Below are 12,719 nucleotides of genomic sequence, written 5' to 3' on the forward strand. Positions count from 1 at the left end.
GAGACGAAATGATCGAATTGTAACACTGATCCAAAAAAAAAAGGCTGCAAAAAGTGAGAGGGATGAGGGGGGGGGGCGTCTGAAAATGTTTTTCAAATGGTACTGAAAAAAAAGAAGTGATTTTTTCGTTTCAAAAATTACTTTAGACACGTTGGAACCTTTTTTATTTTATCTTGTTGGATATTTTATTTGAATTTTTTTGCAATTTTTTCGATTTCTAATAACATTTTGAATAAACTCTAATAGGCAAGTGAGTGTGATGAACTGATGAATAAAATCGTCACTGCAGTTTTCTTCCAACTTTACCCCCTATGTTGCTTTCTCTGTCCCCCTTGGCAAAAAAAGAGGGAAATTACCTCAGTAGATGCTCCAAAACTTGACGCCAAAATAATTATAGAGATTTTTAAAATTTCTTATTTTAGAGCTTGGTTTTGCCAAAGTTTGGAGATATAATAGTAATTTTTTCTTCATCTGCCCCCTTTGACAAAAAAGGGGAATGACCTCAGTAGATGCTCCCAAAACTTGGCGCCAAAATACAGAGATTTTTAGATTTTGTATTCTAGAGCTTACAAGGGAGGTGTCCCAGGTGACATTCACCGATTTCAACGATTCTTGCACCATTGGATAGAAGACATCGAACATAGTCTAACCCCAAATTTTCAGCTGCTGAAGTTGATATTTCAGCTTTCCAGGGCAATTTTTCGATTTTCACATTGCAATTTTGAAAAAATCGAAAAATCGCCACGAAATGCTGAAATATCAACTTCAGCAGCTGAAAATTTTACTGGGGGCTCGTCTCATCATATGTATTGAAATGCCCAAAAAATATGGAAGGTTTCGGACCTCCGCCGACTATTTTTGGCCAATTTTCCAAAATTGCCATGTGAAAATCGAAAAATCGCCCTGGAAGGCTGAAATATCAACTTCAGCAGCTGACAATTTCACCATGGGCTATTCTCATCATATGTATTAAAATTCCAAAATAATATGGGAAGTTTTGGTATGCGACTTGCGCCGACTATTTTTGCTCAGTTTTTCAAAATTGTTATGTAAAGATCAAAAAATCGCTCTGAAAAATCGAAATATCGACAAATCGGTGCATGTCACCTGAGGCACCTCCCTTGTTAGTTTTCCCAAGTTTGGAGATATAGTAGTAATTTTTCTTCATCTGCTCCTCCCTCCCCCCTCCCCTTGGCAAAAAAAAGGAGAATGACTTCAGTAGATACTCCAAAAGTTAGCGCCAAAATACAGAGATTTTTCAATTTCGTATTTTTAAGAGCTTAGTTTTCCTAAATTTAGAGATATGATAGTAATTTTCTTTCATTACAGGTGGAAGAAGAAAGCTGTGGTAGAAGGCCGATACCAACGTTACCATCACCGCCGCCTCACTTAGGCCCTCAAGAATTAAAAAGGAGGCATATTGTGGCAGCCATTATCGAGAGCGAAAACAGCTATTTGGATTCGTTACGAAGACTCGTTAACGTAAGCGCATGCATAAGCTTAAAAATATTTGTATACTTACGTACTCGTATTATAGTTATGTATAAGTACAAGTAATTAGGCGTCTCAAGATGTGCGACGGTGTGCGGCGCAATGGGATGCGATTCGCAGCACGTGTGTTATGCGTGTAGCCTCTCGATCCCCTTTTCTAAGTGTCTGCTCACATTTTACTGTATGTATGTGCATCAACAGTCTCTCTAGTCTCTACTCTCTCTCTTTCAACGTGATAGAGCAAGACGAGAGCGCGGTTAATTGGGAAGCACTGCGTTGGCTTAAAATTAATTCGATTTAGCTAACGTGTGTACAGTATACGAGTACGTAGAAGAAAGGAAGACGAGTGAGGTGTGCAGCAGCGAAGAAGGTGGAAACTGGAAAGCTGCGCAGGATGAAGGGGCACAGCGAGGGGGGTAGTTTTCTCATGAATATTTAACGATTGCTAGAAAGTTCAGATTTGAGCTAATTTATCTTTTAGCAGATGTGTGAATATCGGCCAAATTACTTTATAAATCATATTAAAGTTTTAGCTCTCTCGTACAGAATGGCTGGGAAAAGGTGCAAGAGAGAAATGGAGCAGGGGGAGGAGGATTGCTTTTATAAAATGCGCTCCGCCGCGTGCCGCCGCTTCGACTTCTTCGTCGTCGTGTTTTCGAAAATACATCCCTCTCCCCCCTCGAGCAGCGAATGTGTAATGATGCAAAGCGATCCCATCAGCGGTACCCTGCTGCCCATGCCCGAGCTTTTTACCACGCGAAAGCTCACGTAGTAATAGCGACTACGACGACGACGATGAGCAACGTATACACCAGCTACATATATACGAGTATTCGGCTGGGTTATATTTTGATCGAGGTTTTCTCGTCTGTTTGAATATTCATGGGGCGTTATATTCGCGTATAATTATACCCGCAGAGTCGGGGAAAAAGTCAGGGAGGGGGGGTGAAGGGGACTGCAAACGATAGCCGATAATCGTCTAGTGATAAAGAGCTCGAGAGCCAGATGGGGAAGGTGCACTCTTCGTCTAGGTATGGCTAGCCGAGAGAAGGCGAGGCGGACGAGGTGAGGTGTTAATTAATTACCCGGACCCGGACGCTGCCGGATCAAGTTTACTCAGTTTATCGCGAAATGATACCGACCATAATTTTTATAGCGCATCGTCGAGCGCCGAGTGTGGCGTGGGATGTGAAATTTGATGAAATAACCATGTTTATCGGGGGGAGGTTCGCCTGCTTTACGATATAGTTTACGTAGTGGTGGAATTTTTTTTTACGAGGATCGTTTTTTTCCTGCTTGAGACGCGATGAAGATGAAGAAAAACGTACCATGAAAAATTGGTTTAAGTTTTTCCATAAAATATCTCGCGTACTATATTTCGACGTAATAACGTTATCGTTTTCCGAATATAATGCTTTCTCTGTCTTTCTCTATGACTTTTTCGATGCTGACATTGCTGCTTCTCGGGCGCGGATATGGTATTTTTCAATGATATATTAAATTTGTTTAATATATCGTCGAGCTTCGTCGTCGAATGTTTGTCGTTGAGATTTTACGTATATTTAAAATGAGCCTATACGAGAGCGAGCTCGAGCTCGTGCCTATGCAGTCGCGTGTGTTGATGCTAAAGATGGATGAATGTTTTGCTGAAGGATGGGTATTGGGTATATGAGAATATTGAGCTAGAGGAACGTCAATTGTAAATAAATTAAGGATACGGGGTGCTAAGGAACTGGCATAGTGGTGGTTTTTTTTCAGCGAGAGATTGATTGCTTATTTTTTCCCCATTTCTATATAGGGGGAAAATGTTTAAAATGATGAGAAACTCGATGTGATTATAGGATTCGACGTGTCTGGTCTGGGTTAAAAAATGAAATTACCAGGTTTGTTAAAAGCCAGTGTGGTAATTAGTGTAGGAAAAAGAAGCGTAGAAAAGAGACCTGATCAAGTGATGGATTTGAAATGTACGTGATGGGAAATTTAAATTGAAGAAAAAAAACGATTTTTTTGGAAGTTTTTTACCTACATTTTTTTACCTTTTTTTGAATTGTGTGTTGGTAATGATTGGTGAAAGTGAAGTAATGAGGATTTAGACCCGGAAAAACAGTAAAAAAAAAAGGAACCAGAAAATTTGCTTTATTCTTAATGCATGTGTTTATTCCTTGGAAACCCTAGAAATATGAGAAACACCTGAAGATTTCAACCTTTTTGTAATGTTTTGTATGGAAAGTTTTTTGCTCACCTCTTTTTTTACAGCTAAAATTTTTTACTCACTTTTTTGATTACTTTTTGGTTACTTTTTTGAGAAAAATTTGAGTAAGTACAATCCCAGATATTAAAATTTTTTATTAAAATAGTTTTCCAATTACTCAATTTCTATGTCCAAAAAGTAAGCAAAGGTTGAAATTTTTTTTGACAATTTTGTAAAAAAGAATTTCAGTTCGCGGGGGGGGGGGGGGTAATTAGTAGGTATATTTTCAATTCCAAAAGGTTAATACAGTGGAACTTTGATAACTCAAAACTCTTTAACTCAAAAACCTCTATTAGCCGAACCAACCTCCATTCCCCTTGAAATCTCCGTAACACTCAATGTTAACTTTACTTGGATAAGTCGAAATTGACTACACAAACCAGTCGTAACTCGAAGCTAAAATTTTGCCAAAAATAGTGAGAAAGCCTCTATAAGTCGTACCTACATTGTGGAGCGTTTACCTCTATAACTCGAATATTTCAACTCATACTTCTATCTTTTATGCACTTACATATCTCTCAATTCATTCATTTCGTAAGACCTCTATAACTTGAATGCTCTGAAAATCTTACCTGCATAACTCGAAACTGATTATCTCGAAAACCTCTATAAGCTGAATGAATGACCATTCCCCTTGGATTTCGAGTTATTGAGGTTCCACTGTACTCGTATAGTGGGATTTAGAAGACCTACCGAAGATAATGGAGGACAAGAATGGGTGTAATGGGGGTGAAGATTAGAATTATTTCATCAGTGGGGAATAATTGTCTAATACCTTGATAGCTCAGAAGGGATATAGTTCCACTAAATGTATATTTACACTATTATTTACAAAACATCATCAACATACATCCTTATTCTCGCACAACAATTGTTGACGTCGACATTTACATCAACTACATTTTTTTCCAACATAATGATGGAAAAGTGATCAGTTAATTATTTAGTAAGAATCTTCTGTCTGTACAAAAGCCAGGTAAATGAAAAATTTCGAAATTTTCTCATTATTTCTGATACCTTGACATGCTATCTCAACATGTAGATGTAAAATTCGATGCTCGTCATTTACATCTACAACTATGTCGACCAATTTTTCAGAATTAAAATTTCTGTTTTAGTGTTTAAAAGTTTCGCAAACATTCAAAAATATGATCTTGTTCAATGAGGAAAACAAATTTTTTAGGGAATTGATGAAATTATTCACTTTTCCACAGTTTGGAGTTGTAGATGATATGATGTTGATATTGTGGATGTATTTGTTGATGTCAAATTTCACATCGACATTAACATCGACATGTCGGCATGAAAATGGATTAGTTTAGTACTCTTAGATAAAGTATTGCACCATCTTTAATATAAAGAATTTCTGTTTAACTTTTTGATTATACCGACTTTTCATCTGTACTTCTTTGGAAGTGGATTTTGTATCGATGCTGTTTTCAGCACGAGCAATAGCCACATCAGAGAAAATCATTTTTGGTAGAAAAATTTAAAATTTTTAAACTCAAATTTTATAACTTTACGAAGCAGGAGGTCGACATAAACTTCAATGTGAATGTCGATCCATTCACATCCATCACTTTTTGATGCCCCATGTCGATGTGAATTTTGACCCTGTGTCGAGCCAATTGTCAACACAAATGCAGATCAACATCAGTCGACAATTACATTGACAATTAGCTCAACACGGGGTCGAAATTCACATCAACATGTGGCATCCAAAAGTGACCAATGTGGATGGGTTGACATTCACATTGAAATTAGCATGGTCATTGTTGTACGGGTTCCTTATTCATATTTTTCAATATTGTATGCAAATGAATGAACTTAGTCAAATAAATGATCTATCCATTCAGTGATAGGAAGATCGGTAAAATTAAGACAATAAACTAGTATTGATACTTTATCCATCCACTTGCAGACAGATTGAATAGTTAAATCAAGTACAAATAATTAAGAATATGCTGAAATTACGTCTTTCTCCAATATTTACAATCATAGATTCTGACACCTTGGTCAAAGAACCTATGATGAAAACTTATAATTAATTAGTAAATGTATTTCACCACTTACTGAACACTATACACTTTTTTCCATCTCTTTCAGTGGCCCCCCTAATACTAAGGGTGTCGATGGAACTTAACTAAATGAGATACACATTTTAAGTACCTACACTTTGCGTATTTTGGTGATGTCTGAAACAAATTTTCATAAATTTGTTATTTTTTAGTGATATTAACAAATTTTATTCTATTTCTTGAAAAAAGACATTTTGTTCTTGTTTCAAACACTTGGGTAATTTCATCATTTTTCTCGTTCGAGAAACTTGAGAAAAAATGTGAAAATTTAAGATCTCGATAAGTTGTAAAAAAATCGAGAAATCTGCTAAAAATTCATGAAAGTCCAGAAATTGTCTTAAAATAAGGTATTGAAAGAGCTCCTCCTGAAACTTTTCTCAACTACATAATAATATTATGTACCTACATAAAATCAAGAATTCCAAAAACTATTAAAAAATTTTGCAGCCTCACCTCGCGTGGGCTCTTGAGCAGAAGTACCTCCTCACCTTCATATTTTAAAAGTAATTTTTGAAAAACCGAGTTGCTCTATCAAAATGAAGACCTTGAAGAAATATGATGATGAAAATGTTTGATTTGAAGGTATAGGTAAATCGACAATTTTCAAAATATTTTGGGGCTTTGCTTCTTTCAGACTAAACGATGCTCTTTTTTCTTTTTAAAAATGAATTTCGTAATAGAAGTTTGCAATTTTAGTTTGATTTTTCGCGAAATAAGGAAAAATCGGGCTATAATTCTGAAATCGGAGGTGGAATTATCTATGTAAAAAATTCGTTTTTGGAATCCCAGAAGTCCATTTTATTCGGTTTCAAACATGTCTGACATTTTTCATAAATTCTCCCTCCCCTTTTTTTTCAAATTGAACCTTGAGAACATTTTACATATTTAAAAAAATGTTCACAAAATTTGTTCTTTGATATATTTATGCTAAGTTTGGCGTTAAATTTGAGATATTTGAGTAAAGATGGCCTTGAACGATTCTTATTTTTTATGCTAATGAAAAAATTTTTTGCTCCAATGAGTTCCATCCCCTTAATAAGTTGTTGGTTTTTGTAAGGAGAAAAAAAAATGATTGAAAATTCAAATTGTAACCCCCAACTAGAAGTTGTGTGGTACCAAGAGCCTCCAAAATTGAAAAAAAAACAAGAATACGGAATACTAACAAATGAAAAATAAAATAAAATAGAATTATTGCTAAAAATTCTCAATTTATGTCGTTGAAATTCTTCTAAATTACCCACCTTAAAAAATACCCTTACGTAATGAAAAAGTGTTTATTGAAAATTCGGAATTTATACTTCGGAATTCTTCTCTAAATAAGCCCTCCCCTCCTGTCCTTTTACAAAGAATTCCAAAATTGAAAGAAATCGAACAAATTAAATTTAAAAAGAAGAGGATGATTTTTTTTTGGAAAATTATGAATTTCTGCAACGGAATTCCTTTGAAAAAAACCGTTCATTTATTGATGGAAAAACTTCCTTGATTCCTCTAATTATTTTTAATAAAAGCTTCCTTACGTATTTTCTGTGAGAATTGTTCCAAACGACATTTTTTCAAGCAAAACCTCTCCTTGTCTTTTGAAAAATAATGACTTTCTCATTTTGTAGTTGAAAAATTGAAAACGTCTTTTGTTAAAATTCGGGATGGTGCAAGGTCATTTTTTGGAAAAAAAATAATTTAGAAAAATTTTGGCACTGAAAAAAAATGTCTATTGAATTATTTTTTTTGAATTTTTTGATTTGGGGAACTTTGTTGGTTCAATTATAATTTTTTTCTTAAGTTATTTTTAAAAAATGGTTTGATTTGAATGTAATTTTGTGATCGTGTTTTGTTTCCGAGGTTTTCAAATTTGAATCTTCTTACTCCAGTGGATAATATCATATTTTAAGAATCATATTAAACAATTTGGAAATTGTAAACATTTTTCAAGAAACTGAGGAAAATTCGGGAAAATTATTCTTCTGAAAAAGAGGACACCGTTAGAATACTTTATTGTTAATGTGCTTCAAGTTCATGTAGGTATATTCGTTTTATCGATTTGTTGGGATCAAAAGATGAGTCCATACTCGAATTCTGCTCTCTCAAAATTGAAATTAGTGACAATCAATATGTCCTTTTATTCTTTGTGTTTTACGTTTTTGAATTTTTGTCCTAAGGGGGGGGGGGGTCTTGTGATCTCAGCTGCAGTGTGATCCCATTTTATAAATAAGTTTAATGGAAAAAAAAGTGAGTAAAGAAATGTGTTCACTGAAATTTTCCAGATTTTTAAATTGCAGGTAATCAACTTTCGTATTCTTGAAAAGTTGAAGTTTCATCTTGAAAATTCAGTTTTAAAGTTTAAAAGTTTTAATTACTTATTTTTAACCTGCTATTCTCGTGAACGGAAGTTACGAGACCTTGAGCTCGTAAAAAATTCCAAATTGGCCATCATGAAAATAACCGAGTTCTTCTGCTCTCCTTCGTCCCCAATCACCTAAATCAAACTTTCCGCTTGTTTTTCAAAAATTTAGTACATTTTTCTGCTTAAACTGACGAATTGATTCGGAAATACCTCCACGATATAGTTTTGATATGGGCGTATAGGGGACATGTAGATCACCGGAGAATAAAAGAGGAGAAAACAGATGGCAATCTGAGCTGAAGCTAAACCTATGTATGTATCTGTTTTATCAAAATGCACAGACGAACCCATGCATAAAAGAAGCCACACAAAAACCCACACATACCGAAATAGGTACCTAATACGTATTACCCAAATACCCACCTACCCAAGCTCGAGTTACTGGTGAAATTACGATACGATACGCTTTTCACGTTCAAACATTACCTTATCCTCTTTTCCGTTATAATAATGGTAAAGTAAACACTTCTCGGTACTGGTTTTTTAATAAGCTCGAGCTTTCATAATTCCCTCTGCTTGGTCGACCTCGCTGTATAGAGCAAAAAATCTATTAAACCATTGGAAGAGCGTTTGTTTGCTTAAAACTTATATACTCGTATATGATACGTAGTACGTACGTATACATATAAGTGCATGTGTGGAAAATTGACGATGCGGCGCTGTGGTCGAATATTGAAAAAGTATTATTACCAAATTCCAGTTCAATTCCCACTACAAGTCGTGTCGCTCGGTCCAATTGCAACTTCGTGAACCTCTCGAAGGGTCTGTACTGTACTATGCCGACCTGATATTGTTTTACTTGTATCGATTAAAAAAGTCACCATTATTGGGCTAAAGTTAAACATTACACACTTGGGATCTTATATACCTAGTTTCGGGTATTTGTATTGTGCGTAGGTACGAGAAAGTTGGACGGATCTTTACTTTGCTCTTCAGAATAATTCGATTATACTACGCGGTGTTTGTCGTGTTGCTGGCCATAGGTCATGACCCTTTTGCCTTGTGCCTTGGCTGGAAAATGTGATGTATGCGAATGAAACTTTGGAATTAAGGAACCAGGGAATCCAACAGGACCTGCTGCTGATGATGATGAGGAAGTCAAAAAATTCCTGAATTTAACAAAATTGTGCTAAAAAGATGTTGAATTTGATATAAAACACCACATTTTTAACCTAATAAGTAATTTTTTCGATCCCCCCGTCTGGAAGTGATCCACTTTACCTTTGAACGATTCGATTCTGTTATGAGTATTCGGGAATACGAGTAATTCAGTCTGATTTGATGAAATCGTCTCCAAATGATTCGATTTCGGTGTTGTGACTCAACTCACAAACGATTCACCCCATTCTAATTATCTTATCGTTTGTGAAGAACTACATACTTTCATATTCGATTGAATCATTCGCGAACGCCTTATTCACCTTGAATAGGATCGTTCTTAACCCATCAAGGGGTTTATCGTTTGCATTTAATTCACTTTCTCAATCCGATTCCTGAACGATTCACTTATTTCTGATCGCAACGTTCTTCGTTATTTTTGGTGAATTTCTTTTGTACCCATTCGATTAAATTGTTGGCGAAGGACTGATTTATCTCGAATTGAATCGTTCATGAACGACCTCAAGTTATTGACTGATTCATTTTTTGATTAAATAATTCGCGAACGACTGATTCATTTCTGATCGAATCATTCGCGAACGTTCGGTTCTTTTTGATCGAATCATTCGCGAACGTTTGATTCTTTTTTGATCGAATCATTCGCGTATGACCGATTCATCTTCAATTATTTGTTGGCGAATGACTGATTCATTTCCGATAGAATCATTCGCGAACGTTTAATTCTTTTGTGATCGAATCATTCGTGTATGACCGACTCATCTTACAATTGGAACAATCTGTTGGTAGTGTTGGTGAATCAGAATGACTGATTCATTTCGAGATCGACTGATTTATTTTTTATTTTCACCTGAACATTCGTGAACGACTGATTCATTTCTGATCAAATCCTTTCACGAACGACTGATTCATTTCCGATCAAATCATTCACGAACGACCGATTCATTTCCGATCAAATCATTCGCGAACGATTAATTGTTTTTTGATGGAATCATTCGCGAACGATTGAACGACATTAATCTTTCTTCAATTTGGGCGTGAATGACTGATTCATTTTTGTTCGAATCATTCCTCATTTGGGATCGACTGATTCATCCCTGGTTCGAATCATTCACGAACAACTGATTTATTTCTGATCGAATCATTCTCGAACGACCAATTCATTTCTGATCAAATCATTTGCGGAGGATTGATTCTTTTTTGATCGAATCATTCTTGAACGACCGATTCATCTTTGTTCAATTTCACAATTTGCTGGCGAATGACTGATTCATTTTTGATCGAATCATTCCTGATTAGTGATTTGGGATCGACTGATTCATCCCTAGTTTGAATCATTCGCGAACGACTGATTCATATCTGATCGAATCATTCGCGAGCGAATGAGACATATTTGATGAAGTCGTTGGTGAATGACTGATTCATTTTTGATCGAATCATTTGGGAACGACTGATTTTATTTTCAATTTTGACGTGAACATTAGTGAACGACTGATTCATCCCAAGTTCGAATCATTCACGAACGACTGTTTCATTTCTGATCGAATCATTCATGAACGACCAATTCATTTCTGATCGAATCATTCATGAACGACCAATTCATTTCTGATCAAATCATTCGCGGAGGATCGATTCATTTTTGATCACATCATTCGCGAGCGATGGATTCTTTTTTGATCAAATCATTCGCGAACGATTGATTCTTTTTTGATCGAACAATTCTTGAATGACCGATTCAACTTTGTTCAAATTCACAGTTTGTTGGTGAATGACTGATTCATTTTTGATCGAATCATTCCTGATTAGTGATTTGGGATCGACTGATTCATCCCTAGTTTGAATCATTCGCGAACGACTGATTCATATCTGATCGAATCATTCGCGAGCGACTGAGACATACTTGATGAAGTCGTTGGTGAATGACTGATTTTATTTTCAATTTTGACATGAACATTAGTGAACGACTGATTCATCCCAAGTTCGAATCATTTGCGAATGACTGGTTCATTTCTGATCAAATCATTCGCGAACGGTCGATTCATCTTTGATCAATTTTCTATTGAATGACTGATTCAATTGAAAATGAATCATTCGGGATCGACTGATTCATCTTTAGTTCGAATCATTCGCGAACGACTGATTCATTTTTGATCGAATCGTTTGGGAATGACTGATTTTATTTTTAATTTTAACGTAAATATTGGTGAACGACTGATTCATCCCAAGTTGGAATCATTTGCGAATGACTGATTCATTTCTGATCAAATCATTCGCGAACGTCCGATTTATCTTTGATCAATTTGCTGGTGAATGACTGATTCATTTTCAATTATTAAGTCATTCGTGATCGACTGATTCGTCCCTAGTTCAAATCATTCGCGAACAACTGATTCATTCCGATCGAATCATTCGCGAACGACCGATTCATTTCTGACCAAATCATTCGCTAACGACCGATTCATTTCTAATCAAATCATTCGCGAACGACCGATTTTTTTTTCAAATCGAGTCATTCGCGAACGACTGAGACATCTGATCAAATCATTCGCAAAAATGACGTGAAATTGACTGTATCAATTTGATTACGAATTATTCGCTTACATATGGCTAGTCGTTCGCGAACGATTCACATGATTATAAACTAATCTTTTGCAAGTAGCCCAAACAAATGATTTATTCAGATTTTATCGACATTTTTTTGGTCGATAATCATCAGTTGGATTGGTTCCGAATGATTCATTCCAGTTCGAACGTTCATTTTTGAAAGAATCACTACGCTGTGATCAGTTCATGGGATTTTCATTCGTTTCTGGTTATTTGTTCGCGAACGATTTTCTCATGATCTTTGCCGTTTTGCACCAAAATTCAAAAAACCAATTTCGGAATCAATTGAATTCTGTTTGAAAGAGTATACACTTGTTGTTTTCTTTCTTCAGTTTATTTAAATTTAGAAGTACATACATACTTCCCTCTTCCTCCTTGCTTTCTTTTCCTACATGAAAGCACTCGTGCAACCAGTTCATTGTATGCATTTGGACAGATCAATATGGCCATCATTTCCTTCGAAATAACGACTGCAACACGCGGCACATTCGATTTTTACGACCGTTATTAAACGCATACGTACGTACTACGTACAAAGAGGCTCGAAATTCTTTCTTTTTCGTTGTTTTTGTTACATTTTTCCTCTCGCAACGTGTGTTTATTTTCTCCATCGAACCGCCAATGCAGCCGCGGAAATTGCTCGTGATACACGTTACACGTGTCAGAACAGGGAGTTGCAACTTGGGAAGGCGAATACCAGCAGCGTCGAGTCCGGGTGCACTGGCAGTCTCCTCAGTCTCGTGTATTGCGTAGCATTGTATGTAGCAAACGAAAGGAA

The 12,719-nt window shown here is 35.9% G+C and overlaps 1 protein-coding gene across 5 annotated transcripts in view; it reads left to right on the forward strand.

The window, feature by feature from the left end:
• The window catches only part of LOC135841368 (rho guanine nucleotide exchange factor 10-like), a 201,234-nt gene that overhangs the window by 161,680 nt on the left and 26,835 nt on the right, over positions 1–12,719 (forward strand). For all 5 annotated transcript variants that reach the window (XM_065358304.1, XM_065358303.1, XM_065358305.1 and 2 more), the window contains one exon: positions 1,330–1,482. In XM_065358304.1, the coding sequence (XP_065214376.1) occupies positions 1,330–1,482 (153 nt within the window). The remainder of the gene's footprint in view (positions 1–1,329; positions 1,483–12,719) is intronic.

The sequence above is a fragment of the Planococcus citri genome, chromosome 3 (genome assembly GCF_950023065.1).
Source record: "Planococcus citri chromosome 3, ihPlaCitr1.1, whole genome shotgun sequence".
Lineage (NCBI taxonomy): Eukaryota > Metazoa > Arthropoda > Insecta > Hemiptera > Pseudococcidae > Planococcus > Planococcus citri.